Source organism: Scatophagus argus, chromosome 1 (genome assembly GCF_020382885.2).
Source record: "Scatophagus argus isolate fScaArg1 chromosome 1, fScaArg1.pri, whole genome shotgun sequence".
Lineage (NCBI taxonomy): Eukaryota > Metazoa > Chordata > Actinopteri > Scatophagidae > Scatophagus > Scatophagus argus.
The window spans coordinates 6,309,739-6,328,361 of NC_058493.1; the positions used below are offsets into that span (position 1 = coordinate 6,309,739).

General features: G+C 39.5%; 1 protein-coding gene across 3 annotated transcripts in view; it reads left to right on the forward strand.

Moving 5' to 3' along the window:
• Nucleotides 1-18,623, forward strand: part of ntrk3b (neurotrophic tyrosine kinase, receptor, type 3b) — a 169,819-nt gene that overhangs the window by 88,190 nt on the left and 63,006 nt on the right. The window contains exons 8-11 of one of the 3 annotated variants that reach the window (XM_046406432.1): nt 567-872; nt 1,515-1,529; nt 4,997-5,052; nt 6,682-6,784. In XM_046406432.1, the coding sequence (XP_046262388.1) occupies nt 567-872; nt 1,515-1,529; nt 4,997-5,052; nt 6,682-6,784 (480 nt within the window). The remainder of the gene's footprint in view (nt 1-566; nt 873-1,514; nt 1,530-4,996; nt 5,053-6,681; nt 6,785-18,623) is intronic. The other 2 variants (XM_046406517.1, XM_046406600.1) reach the window with 2 other exon arrangements.

Sequence of the window (18,623 nt, forward strand, 5' to 3'; positions counted from 1 at the left end):
AAGACTGACTCACGGCAAAGACAAATCAGCAGATGAATTGTTTATGAAATGTATCTGATGGTATTAAAGTGATAAATTACTTCTTGGAGGCGTCATGGATTCAGAGGTGTGTTTCTGCATGTCAGGAAAAAAGAGGCCATGCACTTGTTTATGCAGAGGAGATTCCTCTATCTATTTCAAGCAAGAGAAGTCTCCCTGTCTGCTTTCCTCATTGTCCTGTACTGCTGCTGATGTACTGCTGCAGTATAGCACATAGTAAAAGGCTCATCCCCACTACCAGGCAAAAACCTGCCTATTAAATGTCATCCTTCTCAGAACAAATCAAAACAGCTGAGTCTGCTGCATTCTTTTGAGATCTCTCATAGATTTAGGACAGGTTTTCATTAGCTCAATTGTTGTGGAACTTTCTCAACACATAAACCTCTTAGCTTAAGTTATTATTGCAAAATTTAGGCCAAAGGGTGATGTTTTCAAGAGAAGAAAGAGGATCCACTTTTTCTGCTCCATATGCCTGCAGTGTTTATCTGTCATGTAAATAACATAGTTTCTATTCTTCTTCCCTGCAGTTCCTCCAGTCATCCTGAGACTAGCTGAGCCCGAGCAACGCCACGATACCTGCATCGAGTTCACAGTCCGTGGATATCCTCATCCCAAGCTCCGCTGGTATCACAAGCAAAAAGAGATTCTCCAGAATGAGTACATCCGAACTGAGATGGACTTCTACCAGGACTATCTGGAGGGCTGCCTGACCTTCCAGAATCCAACACACATCAACAATGGCAATTACACTCTGGAGGCCAGTAACCCTCTAGGAACAGTCACCAAGACAGTGTATGGTCACTTCCTCATGGCCCCGGGTATTGATGATGATGGTGAGTGGATCATTTCTACTTGGTAGTTATTCCTCTCTGTGCTTGTGGTTGATGAGTAATGCACTGTTAACAGCTGGCAGCACTGATGTCCCCATAATCACAATTGACAGTATACTCATGGGTAAAATGGCATTTATGCAAGGATTACTGACACATTTTTACTGCCTGAACACTGTCTTCATTGTTTTGGATTTAAATTAGAATAAAAGCATAGGAGAAAAGAAGAAATACTGCCAAGTAACTGTTGATTCCCCCATGAGTTAGCATGGCCCACTTTTTGGGAATCGGCAATATGAATGGAACAAGTCTTTGACCACTTATAATTTCTTTCTTAAACTACCTGTTGTATAAATCACAGTTTTGTTCTAGGTGGAGGAAATATTGGGAGCTTTTAGCTTTTATTAAAATCTCCCTTCACATGGTGCAGGTTGTGGAGCTGATCCCTGCTGCCTGGATCGCAGCCAGGGTTCATCCACAGTTCAGTCAGGTAGATTGTTCACTTGCAGTTCATCCTGAGTTCACAGGGAGGGGGAATAAACCCACAAAGACTGGCAAATTTCTCCCCATGGTCAATATTCCAAGGTTAATACCTTGTGTCAATTTATTGACATAGCATGACTTTCTCTGTCTTTTCTTTTGCAGACATAGTCGAACTAGGTGAGTTTTTCTACTTTACAATTTAACCCTGCTATTTTCTTTTTCTTTTTAGTTTTGGTTTTTAGTACTTGTTTGTTTGACTTCAATATTTACACACAGTATGTACAAGTATTAGTTTTAAGGTAGTAACCATGGAGAAATTTGTTTACTTTGTGTTGCAGTTCATCAAAATCTCTTAGCATTTAGCATTGCTATTCAGTTCTCTGGATCCTAATTTACACGTGAAAGGATATTTGCTAAACATAGCGTTCATTCTTAATGTTATGTACTTTGTTAAGGGGCATCTCAAGCTGTTGAGAGAAAGGGGGCAGCACTTTGCATTCAATTTCCCCGCTTGCATCACCCCAGCCGGTAAAGACGTTTAAACGGGAAACCTTGAAGTTAGTGGGGTAACTGCTGAGTCATCATACTAAATAATAATTTATTTCACATACAAGGTGGTGTGATGTTACTGACTCATGGGTCCAAAAATCCACCCAATACTTCTCTGCTATTGATTGTTTTTTTTCTCTTGATGCTGCTTTAGATGCTTCAGTGGTGCAGTTCTTTATCTTTTTTCCTTTCTCAAAGTACCAGTAGTAAATACCATCCCATTCCATACCAACTAAAAAACTATTAACTAAAATATAAAATAAGAAGATATTAAAACAATTAAACAATACAATTGATTGATCTGCACTCCTCTTGAAAATCATTCTAGAGTGATGGGGCCTCAATGCCCAGTTGCCTCTATTTTTCAATCTAGATTTTGGAATCTCTGAAAGGGTCCCACTGGAGGATCTCAGACTACACTTAGGTTGGTATGGAACACTCAAGGGTCAGTCCCTTAAACGTGATGATTAAATTAGAATCTAATATGCACAGGTAACACATGTAATGAAGCCAAATGAGGTTACATCTACTCTTTTATAATAATTAGTAAGGAGTCTGGCAACAGCATTTTGTGTGAGTGAAGTGAAGTCTGGAAAGCTTGTGTTTTCTTAAGCATGAGTAGAGTGAGTTACAATAGTCTAGTTTCCTGGGAACTCAGAGTCCCAGAGACTCTGCATAACTGGTAAAGGTTTTAATTGAAATTCAGATTAATGTTTCTTGGTATGATAACACCAGCCCTTCTAAACTCAGATGTAGTATAGTACATATAGCATGATGTGCTATGTTGTTTTAGAAGCAAGGCTGGATTACTGCTATAGGTTGTAAGCTAGTTAGAAGAAGGCAGTCCTTGTATAGCGGCCAGAGATCAACTCCACATCTAAAAGAAAGACCTGGAGGAAACCTACACAAGCATGAGGAAGACATGCAAACTCCACAAAGAAAGACCCTCTTGCTGTGAGGTATCAATGCTAACAACTGAACCATCATGCTTTTGGACATACATACAAGTATTTCAACTTCTGTTAAAGCAGTTTGGACAGTTTTAATGGGAATTGCATCAGCATCTCTTTGTGCATAATGCTTTCATTTCCAAACCTCAACTAACTCAGCAACAGTGTTAACCAGCTAGTTTCCCACCATTTCAGCTGGTGATGTGTGAGTGTTCTTGAAGCACTGAGTGCAGTCATATTGCTGGAACGATGCTTTGTCCCACTCACACACTGCTTTGTAAATCTCCTGTGTGTGATGTGTGGTTTAGCCTCAGGCTGTTGTGGCAGCCTCACAGTTGACGGCTTAAACAAAGTAGGCTGGTCTGATCTCTGACCTTCATCAGAGTCTTCTTCCATCTCCATATGAGACATTCTTTCTAATCAGCCATGGGTTCTAAAGCTGCAGCATGGCCAGGGATGGAGATGGATGGACTCTGACTGTGTGGCAAGCTGTGACTTCATGTTGCCACACATGCATGCACACTCACACAGCTTCTGGGAGTGAGGCAGGTGAGGGAGAGGTGTTTGGGTGATGAGAGTGTGAAACATTATAGCAGCTGTGTGTGAGGCAGTTCAGACGTAGAAGGAAGACTGACAGGCTGACTGATACTCATATTGCTGAGGAGAGAGGAGGGCAGAGGGAGGAGAGGAGAGAGGGATGAAGGCTGGGGAGGAGGGACAGCAATGGTAGTTAGGGCACACGCACTCACACAGAGCGATGCACTTTAGTGTACTGTGTGTGTCTGAGCCAGTGGCAGCCAGTCTACCATGTGGCCATTAATTTGCCCACAATTACTCTCTGATGTCCTGGCTGGAGGCCTCAGACTGGAGTTTCCCTGACACCAGCTCATTTTGTTTCATGGCTCTGCAACTGTCCTCTTCTCCTTACACTCCCCAAACCTCTGCTGTTTGCCAAGACTCATGTTTGTAGTGACATGTAGCATTTTAACATCAAAAAATTGATTTCAGGAGACATTAATTTGGTCTGTTTTTTCATTTTTCTGTCTTTTGCTCTGTTTTTTTCTGTTGCTCTTCTTGTACAATGATGTAAACGTATGAAGCTGCCTGTTTGTTAATTTGTTTGTGTCTCTGTGTATTGTATGTTCAAGCAGGAGCATGCATGTACAATAATGAAAATTCCACAATGTATTTTGTTACTTTAATCCAAAACTTGGGTCAGAAATTTCATTATCAGCCTTGTGACAGGTGACAGACTGTAACAGACAGTGTGCATTCACGGCCATGCAGGCTATAGCTGAAAGCCTTTCATCAGCCTTGACACATCATAGTTCATCACAATAGTCTCACAGCAGCTCTGTCTTCTTGAAATTAACAGATATATAAAAAGGAAGCTCAATGTTAGCCAGTTATGTTTTCTCACGTAATAAAAAAAATGTAAGTATTGAATTTTAATGATAATGTGTGATAATGTTCAAAAACCCTGCGCAGATGTTAGACATTGCAGATATTTTGTTCATTAGTTCACCTTGTTGGCCTTTCACTATTACATGTAATTCATTATTTTGTATGATTTTGTAAAGTTATTGTTACAGACTCTCTTTCCACCTCTCCACGCTCCTATTTTGACTGTAATTTGACAGCATTTTCTCTTTTCAAATTTCCCTATTTCTTATTATTCTGAATTTATTTGGCCACTGTAATCACGTAGTAAAAATCTGATATCGTGACAGCCCCAGTTCTATTTATCTAACCATAATTTCTCGGAGACAGAGTTCCAGATTGTCTCAACCTTCAATGGCACAAAACAGCAGCAATGTTCTGTTCTGCCTTTTTACATCAACCTCTTCACAGAGGGAGGGTAATTTCAGTCTATGTTGAGAGATTTGACATTTTACTCAATACTTTGTACAGCACATAAGAAGCACTCTTGTTTTGAAGAGTTTATGTTAAAGAAAAGACACACAAATGATGAAGACACAACATAATATTTTCAAGTAACAATGAGATCTATCACAAAACATTTAATGAAATCATTTTGCTTTATGGAAATATTCACTGTAAATTTATGTGTGAGCACAGCACAGAAATTAAAGGTTCATTCTAATTTGCAACCTCTGATGCCTGGTTTGTGTTTTTGTCTTGTAGTTCCTTCGACGCCTTCAGACGGTGATGCAGGCAGACCAGATGAGGACACATTTGGGGTGCGTTTACTCCTCACTGATGTCGATGAAACAGCTGCTAAAGTTGTTGCCCTTGGACTCAACAGAGAGCTGCTGTGTGTTTAAACACAAATCAAACCCCCTTCTTATTTATCAAAGCACCCTTGGAGGGGTTTGTACTGTGTGTTGACATGTAGCACTGAGGCGCAAAGACTACAAGCCATGTTACAATCATTTTTCAAAATTGTGTATTTGGACACTAATGATGTTGACGATCCTGCAGTGGCTGCAGCTGTTTTGAAATGCTGCATAATATGGGGGATCTGTACAGTATTTCAAACCAATGCTAGAGAGCTATTCCACTGTAGAAGGAGATGCCATTCAGTATGGCTTTTAATAAATAGCTTTTGACTTTTTGAGACGTCATAGCAGGAAAAGCACAGGTGTCATTAATGACATTAATAATAGCTGTGGAACTTGCAGTCAGTGAAGTGAGAGTTCCTTAGTTCTTTAGTGATGTGCATGATGGGGTCACTGGCATGTCTTACTCGGATACCTAAATGGAAGGGAGCTACTAATTAACCTGTGTTGTCCCTTCAATAACACATTGAAATATCTGATGTGTAAAAGATGATGATTTACAGTAATACGCAATGTGTGTTGTCAACTTGGAAAAGTGTTGGCATTTGATAATTTGCGAATGAAACAATCAACAATCTGCTATCTCTAGACTTGCTCATTTCACCTTAAACTGGTAGACAATAAAGACAAATAAAGAAAACAAACAACTTTTACTGAAGATGTTGCCACCTGAAGTAACAGCTCTTGCAGTAACTCACAGTGATTGTCTACAAATCAGTGAAACGTTAGTTTCATAATTGGCTTCATCGGTTATGAGTAATTGGTCAAAATTGATGGCTACATTTAAGATGTGGTGCTAAAAGACGAAGGGTTAAACTGCATATTCTTAGTCAACATCCTTATCAATTGGTGGTCCAGTCTCCTCCTTAAGATACAGAGACCAAGCATTCCCCCGTGAGCAAGCACTTGGCAACAGAGGCGAGGAAAAACTTGGAGGCAGACCCGGGCTCTGACTGGCCCTGAAAGTAACGCTTGACTTCTGCTGCAGGTGCTAAGCTAGTTAACCGACCAATTGCAGTTCATGTTAGAACATACATGCTGCTAATATAATTCAAGAATAACTAATAACTAACTAAGAATACACCACCCTCCAAACATCCTAAGTGCCAAGGCCCATGCTACAGGCCCATGTGCACCACTTTTAGAAAGGAAAAAATTCAAAGCTCGACGGACCTGCCATTGCAATAAACCTTTTTCCAAGGCAAACATTTTGACTTGTGATAGCAGAAAATGACTTTAAAGACTTTAAAGTAGCTATTAGTTTTTTTTTTCAAAACTGCACTTAGAGTATAAGTCTGCCTGTACATGAGGATCATCTTTAAGTTACATTCTGTCAACTGGATTGCATCACAGCCAAGACAGGTGTTTAAATTTTTTTTCCACACTAGTGTAACCTGTGGGAAAGCAGCAGTCCCAATCTAGTGGATTAAACTCTGATTTGCAGAAATCAGAAATCTGTAAAGGATTACGATGTGAACACAGTCCTCTGATCGCATGCTTGAGTCTGACACAACACTTTATTTCTTTCAGGTTTCCATTGCTGTGGGTTTGGCAGGCTTCGCTTGCGTCCTCCTCCTTGTCCTTTTTGTTCTCATCAACAAATACGGCCGCCGCTCCAAATTCGGTATGAAAGGTAAGTCTACACAAATAGCCAGACAAGCTGAAAGACAGGCGCACAGCTAGCTTTGTTTTTTGCCTTTCTGTCAGTTGCATCATTGTGCCCAATTCATTCGACCAGTTAATCCTCTCTTTAAAACCTTTGTTCACCAGAAAATGTACATATGGGGCTACTGTAGAAGCCCTACATTTTACTGCATGTTTATACAACTACTTTACATATGTCATATTCCCAAAAGGACTCATTTGGAAAAATATAGCTTTTCCCATTTGGAAAGGACAGTTAATGGTCTCGGTGACCGTTGCAGCAACTGCTGTCATATTGAGTCCTGCTAAAGGCCATGCGATCACCCACAGTCATGCACACATACAGACAACTAGATCAATACTAACAGAGACTGTGCATGCAAATGAAGTTTGCGGGATGGACATACAGCACATACATTCAATGTGTCTGCGATGTGAAGTGATCGCAGAAGGGATCCTGAATTAATTAGCGGGCCCTGCGCTGTCGATCATGCTGAGGAATTCAATAGGATTAATGTGGGTTTTGTGCATGCTGAGCTTTCATTTTGTGTCAGCTCCAGGTTTTGCTTGTCTCTCTGGCGTTGTGAGCATTGTGAAAGAGGCAGCAGCAGTCACTGATCTGTGGAACAGAGAGCGTATCAGGGTAGAAGTGGATGGTAGTGGTTCAGGTTCTGTGGTTCACATTCAAGTGTTTGCCCACCCAAATACAGCTCTTATCAGTTGGCAGGCTGAGTAGTGGCATCTGCTCTTGTTTAGTGGTTTTTGGTCAGTTAGCTTGTGTGTCACTCACAAAACACGTACCCCTGTGTCCCTTTATGACAAAGTGCATTGAATTCAAGGTTATGATCATCTTCCATGTTTCTTCTTTTCTGCTGGTTTTGTTTAGTCTCTTCGTTTTTGTCAATTTCTAGCATTTGTTGTGTTTTTCTCTTTAAGCAAAATATATTGTAATAACACTCCTTCATGACTCGACACCTCACACCATGCATGTTCTTCATTTCATACCAAAAGCATGGTGTAAAGTAGCATTAGCCGCTGCCAACCCTTAATTAGCTACTTTGCAGGATTAGGGTTCGTTACTTACCTCGGTGAAGAACTCTCGGCTGTAATTATTTAGGGGGTGGCAATTATTGCATTGACCTAAAGCTGGCTCTAATCAAGGATAAGTCTTATAGTTAATGAGGCTTTGCAGTCGTGTTTGTTATGTCATGCAACTCATATGATTTTAAGCTGTGCTAACAAACTGGCTTGACAGAAGGAACATATCATAAATCCTGACTAAATAAAATAAAAGATAATAAACATAATATGTTGCAAATCGGAGATCACATATAGTGCGCATATTGTACAACTCCATCTGAAGGCAGTTTAACCCTTTATGCTTGTATCAGATAAGACTGAATTGGTGCCACAGCAATGATGCATCTGCCTGATGATGTTGCACATCCACCCACAAAGAAAGCCAAAACCATGTAAATCTCAGTGTACAAGGAATCTGTTACAGCAAAACGTTATTTTTTACATTTACTATCAAATAGAAATTGGTACTGCTTCATATTGCTGGCAGCAATGGGAGATTAGCATGTTTTCATGCTCAAAGCATCCAGCATTACTATAGGATTTATTTCAACTCATAACTAAAGGGCACTTCAGATGCAGCTTCAGTATTCTCCAAGCAGGGGCAGTGAAGAGTGTCATTTATCTCCTTGATGACAAGGTCCAAAGTGGATACTATAAGATACAATATACATTGTAGGGCTATTTCACTGAACACCACATGGTTTTCCACCAACACTTAGCACTTCATACAATATGTTAAGAAAATATCCTTTCCTCAACGGTGCTTCAGTATTGTCTGTCAATAGACCTAAAAGCATTTCTTATGCATTTTTCTGTTTTTAATATGCGCTCTGATGTCATTTTTTAATCTGAGTTAAGCTGCCTTGCCATATATAGTTTCATAAATTACTGTAGTAGTGCAGAAAAAACTGAAGCATATTGAAAGTCAGCAAATTGCCAGATTGAGCCTTTACTGCCACTGACAATACATTACACATTTACAATAAAGTCATTGTTGTGTGGAACATGTTCTGCAGCGTTGTGCATGATGAAAATTCACTGCTGTATCTGCCCTGCGTTACCTTGTGGTTGCCTTAATGCTCAGCTTTCCATCTTCGTGTCATCATTGACAAATAAAAGGTATTAATATCAGTGCCGCCATGGTTCCTCCTCTCACGTCAAAGTTTGCCTGTGGGTACTGAACACTGATGACTCTGAGTGATTGAAGGTATAAAAGACTTTAAGAGAGGTGATGTCAATATGGACTCTTTCAGGACCTCGTGCTGTTCTGTACAAAGGCCTGATTTGTCCAATGTGCGTGAGTGTGTGTGCGCATGTGTGTATGTTATTCCCTCCCTCTCTTGCTCTGGAGAATCAGCTGGAAGGCCTGAAGAAGTCATTACCTTTGGATGGAGCCATAATGGATTTTTGCTGCACTAAATCACTGTGGCTCTTTTGGCTGTTGGAGTTTGATCACCGACCGTTTCTGGGCATCCAATAAAAACTCTGTTTTTATTTTTTTTTTCTTTTATGTGGCTGGAGAGTGTGAGAGAGAGAGTGTGTTTGCGTGCGTGTGTATGTGTGAGCTACATTCAGTTGATTTGCTAGCAATTCAAGGCCCACCGCCAGGTCTGTCTGCTGTCTGCCTTGCGTTTACAGCACTGACTGATATACTCCAACTCAGTTTATGTGGTTGTAATTGTGGTTTTATGAAAGATGCTTTGCCTGTCTGTGTGTGTGTGTGTGTGTGTGCATGTGTGTGCATGTGTGAGCACATGAAAATGGACTGTAGATAACCTGTTGCTCTGATCAATATGCTGTCAACTTACCTTCCAGCTAAAACATCTTGCAGTCTACGCAGTGGGCTCATCTTTCACATGGTGATTCACACCAGTGGGTTTTGAAGTGTCTTTCACACAGATTTTTGTCAGCAGGGAATCAATAATGCTTCTTTAGAAAAAGTTCACTCAGCATGTCAGTAATACAAAGTGTTATGCTCCCCTGTCATCTTTTCTTATGTTCTGATGGAAAATTACCCCACCATCCCTGCCTGCTGCTTTAAGTGCAACCAATACATAACAAAATGTATATCATTCTGTCACCTTCCCTATCTTCCAGGCCAGACGTATTCCTACATTTTGCGTTAAGGCCTATTAGCTACACCCTCAATTTTCAGAGTAAATGCAGTAGACCTGACTTGTAAAACTGTAACTGACTGCAAAAACAGAAAAAAAATTACAAACTTAACCAGTATTTTCTAACCTATCTCTAGTTTGGGTGAAGAAAATAAAAGAAAATGTGGGGCTAAGGAGTCACCATCAAATTCAGTGGACTAATAGAGTCACTATTAGTCTCTGTTAATATGGGCAGATTTGTGACTCTATGCTCAAGGACCTCTCATGATTATTCACAATTATTGAAAAACCTATTTTCCTGACTGCTTTGTTTTTTACCACCATTGACTGCTGACCACTTACTATTCTAAACTGGCTGGTGAAAACAAGGCTTAACATTGCAGGCCACATTTTGGCCTTTGTCATGGCTCAAAAACTGTCATCTATAGAAAAGTCCCGTCCCAAAATGAAGCCCCTGCAGACTAATTTCATACCCAATATGTTATGGTCCACTGGATAAATGTGTTTGTTTGTACTCTGATTATCATCTGTCGTTCTCTTTCAAATATTTATTTCATGGTAACAATACAGAAACTTACCCAGATCTGAATTTTGGAAATAAAACCATTTTGAACTAATTCTGAGGGTCCCAAAAGGGCTTGGGAATCAATACCACTTTATGCTCAATTCAGAGTATTTCTGGGGCTCATCCACAATAGTCATTGGCAGCTACTGTGTGTTTATATAAGGAGCAGATGATACAGGCTCTATTTTTGGCTGCGTTTTAGAGCAGAGTTTAGTCACAGAATATACAGTGAACAAACAAAGGCAGAGGCAACATGTCAGGAGGAAGTGACAAGTGATGGAAGAAACAGCAATGAGTGACTTTAATTTAAGGAAGTCAAGACAATGGTCGCTATCAATCACTTATTCAACTATGGATGAGTTTTTGAACCAAGTGAAACTTGATGTACTTTTATATTGTTCTTTTCATTGCATGTTTTTTTTTAAGAATCAGTTATTTTTGATGTTTGATGTACTGTATAATTCATGTAGTTAAAGTTTTTTCTCAAGCAAATCCTTCTTTTAATGTACTCTTAAGTGAATTTAAGTGAAATTTTCAATTAATCACGTTTGCTGTATCTGATCTTGGTATTTACCAGATCCACTTGAGAGTTTGTGACAAATGCTATGAAATGTTTATTCCCATTATGGGCACCTTCTGGTAGCTGTAGCTTGATATTTAGTGTAACAGCAAAAACAACAAGTTGTGTTTTTATGGCTAATTCTTGTTTTTCTTAGCCAGGTGACTTCCAGGCGTGTCACCTAGGTTACCTTACAATATTCCACCCAGTCAAGAAATAGTCTAACAGAACTTTCACGCTTTTCGCTAAACAAACCTATAACGTTAATTTGTGAGCTTTAGGGGTATTGGCAGACAGGCTTTGTTGCCTTCAGACGGAGCCGGTCAACTGTTTTGCATTCTTTATGCTAAGTTAAGCTAACCGGCTGCTGGCTGTAGCTTGCCCTGTAGATGTGTGATTAATATTCTCATCTAACTCTTCACAAGTAAGCAAATAGAAGTATTTACTGAAATTAAATGGATGATTACAGTGTTACAGTCTCACTGACAGTGATCAGTGTTCTTGTTGGATGAATTACATACAATTCTGCAGGTGCAGAATGCATCTGAAAGAAATTTGGCCCTTGCTCTTTAACCCTATTAATACTATGAGACTGAAAATGCTGACTGAAGAAAATTACTCACTCATACTCACACTCATAAATGCTGAAACACCAAGAAATCAGGGTCAGATGAGACAGAGTTAGAGGGACCAGGCAGGAGGTTACCTGTAAGTCAAGGTGAGCAGACACTGCTCACATTTAATCACATTTAGCCATCTAGCCATTTAGTTAACACTGTTGGTCAGAGTGCACAGGCTGGGGTCAGTGAGCAGTAGAGCATGTAGTGGGAAGTACAGCTGTGACATTTTTCCTCTAATCAGAATTTTGATTTAATCAACATAGACAGTTTTTAGTTTTTTCGACATACAGTTGGACATGTAGTTAAATTACAGAGATGCCGACCAACATGTTGACACACACTGACACATACACCTACACTGACACACACACACACACACACACACACACACATCGTACCCCGCGGCAGCCTGCTAGCCTCTGTGATCCAGGCGTGTGTGTCAGGGCAGCTTACCCTCCTCTCCGCTACATTACCTGAACCAGGCCTGGGGATGATCAGTCTACACACACACACACACACACACACACACACAGACTCTGTAGCATTTGCTGCATCACTGCTTCGTTTGGCCTCCAGTGGCCAGAGTGAACTCAGCCGCCAAGCAGTGAGACAAGTTCATCTACAGACAGACGGGCAGACAGACATTCTTGCTATATGTTTGTACAAATGTCAGCAAATAAACTTTCAATGAAATGTGATTTAAATGCCTTCCTAAATCTTGATCTTTCATTAAGGGAATGGAAACTAAAACCTGATTCCATTCAGTATAATACGTAAAAGTAATGGTTTGTGTCTAAACTCAAGTGCAGCACTGTTTTCAGTTACTTCTACTATTATTGCATTATTACATCTATTTCCATTTTATAATCCTTTTTTCTACTACATTTCAGGTATATATTGTACATTTTACTACAAATACAAAATGTTACTACATTCATATGACGGTAACAGTTGACAGATAGTTAGTAGGTAATTTAGCTCCAATTCAACGAACAACACTGAAATGTTGCCTAATTGTAATGCACAAGTCATAATAATCATAATAATCTGAACATTCATAAAGTGATAGTGATTCATAAAGTATCTTGCAACAATTTTATTAATAATTATATCTTCAAGATGAATTTACAGTTTACTGTCAGATTTATGCATTGCACAATTATATATATTTTTTCAACATTTCTTTCCACATTAGCAGAGGTATTATTATGTGATCAAGGGCTATGATAGAGATGATATGGCATCAAGGAAGACACTGGACAAAGTGATGATTGGTTCCCCTGTAGGTGATTTTGAGCAAAGCCTTAAAAAAAATCGACCTTATTACTGGTAAATAGAAGAACTGAGTTGAAAGTGTAAATTCATATTGAGTCACAAAGGACAGACAGGTGTTGACACATTAACATCCTTACTGATTGTGTGCACATGGAGGCTTTCAAATGGAGGAGACAAAATGTTTGGCTTTCGTCATCCTCGACAGATATTTTAGCAACATTTCAGACCCCTTTCAGACTAGGGTGAATGAGAGTGATTCACTGTTCATGCTTCTACATAATTATTGAAAATAAAATGGTCCCTTTGCTTTTCAAAACATAGCCTGTTCTTTTATAAAAATGTATTATTTTTGATTCATAATTTTTCTTCTATATTTATTTCTAACTTAAAACATCAGAGCGCATATTAAAAAACTGTTTTATCACAGAGATACAGATCACAAGCCTTGTGTGTTTCCTGCACAAATGGTGTTTATCCTTTGCAGCTATGTCGCTGCAGCACCAGTCATTTTAATTGGCTGTACTTCATTCTTCTGAATACATGCGACAGATGGGGCCTTCCAATAAAACAGTAACAGGCACAACAGCAAGTGCCTCTCTTTCTTTGATTGAAACGTTCCTTTTTACATCTCTGTTTAGAAAAGGAGGCATTTTTAGGAAGTAGATGTCACCTTCCAACATCTCTGATGTCGTATCGTGTTGTTTTTCTACCTCTGCTGCTGATGCCACAGACCACCAGTGCTTTTAGTGAACCCTGAAAGGATTTGGATACTGTCTGCAACCTCTCAGCCACAGCATGATCTCACATGTCTTTCGTTAGTTCTTTTTGCACCATGCATGGAAAATGAAAATACAAAAAAGGGCTGTTTACTTATTTATCTCACTTAAAAGTTGAATGAGAGCCTTCCCTGGGAGTTTGGCTGTGGTGCTGTCTGTCCCTGGATGGATATAGAGTGCAGCGTGCCCTAAGGTTGTTGCTGTGAACATGGTGTTCCTGGTACAAATAGGATTTCTATTTTTTTCCCTTTATTTTGGACTATGGACTGTCAGCACAAGCCGGCTAATAGCTAAGTGCCTTCTGTCCTCTTGGTGTCTTTCTGCAGAGGTGTTCACTGCTCTGCTCTGCCACGCAGTGTAAAGTAACTCCCAGTAAAAGGCCGGGCTTGCAGAGTGGTCTTGTTGAATGCACTTTGACTAGGTGTATGGGAGCTTCTTGCCTTTTAGGTCTTTGCTATCAATAGTTCAGGGGGTTGTCCTCGGTCTTTTGAGTTTAATAATGGCTTAGTATAGCATCTTTAAAATTTCAAGATATGGCTGAATACAGATGTAAGAGTAGAAGAAGAAGAAGCTCTCTTTTTACCGCAGCAGGTTTTTTAATCTGCTGCGGCAATTTGGTTCTGTCCCCAGAGGGAGTTGTTCAGAAAATATCATGTTTGCTGCTTTTTTTCAACCATGGAAATTTATAAGAGCTTGTATGAGAGACATTAGAATTTTGTTTTATAATGAAAACAAATGTAGTTCACAGTGTCAGCCATTTAAGAGGCTGAACTGTCTTCAGTGCAGTCGAACAACAGGGCCATGAAAATGCATCAGGGACAACTTCTACATTTCCATGTTTCAATTAGTATCGATCTGGAATACTCCTCAACTGCTGCTCCATTTTTTTTCATTGTGTGCTTTATCTTGCATAGCATAGATAATAGATGCTTACATTCCAGTGCCAGTTTGATCAAGTATATTGGTATTGTTTACGTGAATACCATATAGCTGATGGTAGCACCACATTTATTATTTATCCTGCACAGCACACCCACAGTCTTTTGTCAGTCTTCTACTGTTGGCAATTTTTCTTTTCAGGACCACAGTTTTGCTTAAATTCACACTGACGGTAGGCTAACAAGGGAGACATTTGAATAATTAACTCCCTAAACTCCTGCCTAAATTTCTGACTGGAACTGAAACACCTCTCTTACCACGGAGACACTGCTTCACCATGTAAATCAGTGGTTGTTGCATGTTGCAGATGCATTCATGCTGTGTTAGCTTTTTTGTGAGAGACAAGAGAATATCCATCAGCTCTCTAAGTAATCATAAACACATTTATTTCTGCCTTGAACTTTCATTCAACCTCCCATCCATGCAGTGTATTCCCTATATCCTGGAGGACTTTGCTAATGATTATTACACTCATATTTGGTGCAATTTACATGAGGCCTTAAAATAGACTCGTGGTATAGTGCTGATGTGTTTCCTCCAAGTTAATGAACGTTAAGAAAATCCCACCACACAGTCCTCAGTGAACTCAACTTGGACAGCACTCCTCACATTTTGCAGTACAGGACTGAATGTTCCCTGTTAAATGTACAGCATCAGCATGAGGTTTTCCAAAGTGATGCCCTTGCTTTTACCATTAAAAAAACCCATGTTAATGCCTGGTTGTGGCTGTAAAAGATATATGAAAGCCTGGTCCAAACTGGAGAACCAGAGAGACTTTGCTTCCACAACTACTGTAGGCTAAAACAGCTACTCAGCAACCAGCTAACGGACTGGAGAGAGTGACAGCACTGTAAAACTACCCTTAGAAACAGGCTCAATGAAGAGGTATAGCTCCGGCATAAACCTCCAGCTTGTGCAGCTCAACATTTCAGCCCTTTGTTCCCCTCCAGAAACCTTTGGCATGACTCCAGTTGGGATTTTCTTGGAGGGTGATGCTTTGCTTATTATACCACAGGAGAGAGCATCCACTCAGAGGTGGGAAGGTGATTTTCAGAGTCTGAAATGATATTCCTGCCTAATCTTTTTTCAACACTGAAGAGGAGAAGCATGCTGTGAATGTTTTTAGCCCCCACTATAACCAGTAGTTAATTCAGTGTGAATTTTAGCTACTGGCCCAGCAAACTCATATTATGTAACAGCCAAATGTAGGGTGCCGCATGCTCACTCCTACGCTGGAGAGGACTGTGATTCTTTTATACTGACAGATCTGAAGTACAAGAGACTGCATTGAATTGAATTTCTTTGCTAAATCATTGATGATGTGACAGTATTTTTTAATAATGTCAGCATTCTATTTAAATGACTGTCAGCATATTTACTATAATGTTAAAATACAATCGTGACAGTACTGTAAGGGGTTGAATCATAGGCTTTACAGTGTCAGTATTCTCTTAGTACATGTACTTAACAGCGAGAGGATTTGCACTATATGTTGATCTCAGCATATTCTACTTTATATTTAATGGGACATATTCTACTTTGTATTATATAACAGTAAAAATATTCCAGTGAAGGTACATGAAAGAATGATGTTATATATTATAAATTCATTTAGCATAGATGTAATAGTTACACTATTAAACCGCGTTTAGTTATTCTTATGTTTCAAAGTTTCATACATGTAACTAAAGAAGACAGCATTCTATTACACAGTATGTACATATGCAACAGTACACACACACACACACAAATATATGTCTATATGAACTGTATATAACGCTAATATAATATTGGCCTAGCTGTATAATATAACCTTAGCTGACACAGTGCCCCACTGTTGTATAAAGCAGTGATATAGATTTGTACATTTGTTGTTTGTTATGTTGCGCATATTTTATTATCCAAGCACTGCATTATAAATACAAGTCCTAAGTTGTTTTAGTGCTCAGTTGAAATTTCAATAATGAATGACATAATAAATAAAAAACTATAAGAGCATAACGAAAAACAATTCAAAAACAACAACTAAAATACATTTTTTATTCATCTATTTATTTGTCAAATAGGGAGTAAACATAGCGTATGTGCATTAGTCATATGCCCATCTTAGTAGTACCTCTACATCCTGGAAGCCTTCGTGCTTTCTTTTCAGTTTTGCTGAAAAAGAACAACATGCTGTTTTCACGTACCACTGTTTAAAAATTTTTCCAGATTAGTGGGGATACATAGCCACACAAAATCAACATGGAAAATGCATAGTATAGTGCTGTTTTGTTGTCACAGTTTTACTATAAAATGATATTTAAAACAGGTAGTAAATCACCTTTTTCCGTGAACCCTAAAGCGCTGTCTATATGTTGTTTTCCTTGGCTTTTTTCCTTAGCTGGAAAATTCTCATTTGCTCGTTGACAAAAACATTATCAATAACGTTCTGGCACAAGGTTTAGGACTTATTATTAAACTTATTCATATTTTATTTGTAAACGAATGATACAGCTCAAGTTGCCTCCTTTCAGGTGTGCAAAGCAAAGGTTTTAATGTTACCCTGCCCTAACTTGCCCTAACCAAGAATAAGCGAAAGCTGAGTTATAAGTTTACTTTATGCCACTAGCTTGTTATGTTTGCTTGAGGTCTAAGTTTCATGCTATATTGGAGTCAATAGAATATGGACTAACCTGCTCATGTCTCATCATCCTGGTGGCTGCTTTTGCATACTCATATGTATGCTAACCATGGTCATCAACAATAGCATACAGGTTTCAGTATAAAATCCTGATGGATAAAAAACTGTGGTCTGAGATGGACATTGCAGAATGTATTGTTGTCATTTTGTTCTGGAACTGAGTCTGAGCTTCAGTAACCCCCCTCGAGATCTCATCCAGGAGCCCAGTGTGCCTCAGTTCATGGTGATCAGACTGCTTTCCCTCTATTAAATATGGAGCCATCCTTCCATCAGCTGCACTTCCCATCTCCCCATATTCCCATCGGTTCATGTTCCCATCGGCCTCCCCCCAGTTTGCATTAACACACTTCTGGGACCTCTGTGTTATAGATAGAGAACAAGCCTTCATCTTTCATAAAGATGGTTAAAGTTTTAGCTCTAGAGAGTAATTGTTGTGTAATCACAACTAGGGGATTAATTATTCATAGAAGCATGCACACACAGAGCATATACACACAAATCACTTTCTGTATGTCGCTGTCTGTGTTTCTCTCTGCTCTCTTTCTCCATTTGTCTCTCTCTCTGTCTCCCTGTATCTTGCGTCCCAAGCTCTCTCTATCATCTCATCTCCTTCTCTCACATTTCTTCCTCTCTCTCTTTCCATGCTAATGGAGTTAGTGAGCACTGAGGATAAAACAATTAAAACAAAATTCATTTGAATGAATTAAGGAGAAGGGAGCTGCAGTAGCTGACACTTCTGAAGCAAGACGAATTACCCTGCATGGCTGGTTTAGTAGCATTTTACAGTGGCCCTGTCTTGCCTCATTAACCCGTGTATTAACCCATGAATAAGCGTTGTTAGTACACAATAATGTAAAAGAGACGGGGGGTATGAATATGTGAGGTAAGGGTCTGTTAGCGCTCTGTGTTAGCATTCCTCTGGACTTATCTGATGGGCTTGGTCAAGTAGTGTACAATTGTTACCTGTGAGTCTTTGAAGTGCAGTGAACAGCACAACACCTTCCCGTCATCTCCATGTGTTTTCCAATATTTTCCAGTGAGCAGCAACAGGAGCTGCACAAGATTTGCGGCCTGGCTTATGAAAGACTTCAGAGGCTGTTAAGGAAATGCCAAGGCCATCTGTGCTGCTCTAAGAGGGTGTGAAATGAAGATGGAGAGTGTGTCACACTGCGATGAGAGGTCATTACTGGCTCCTCAAAGGCAGCAGATTATGTCAA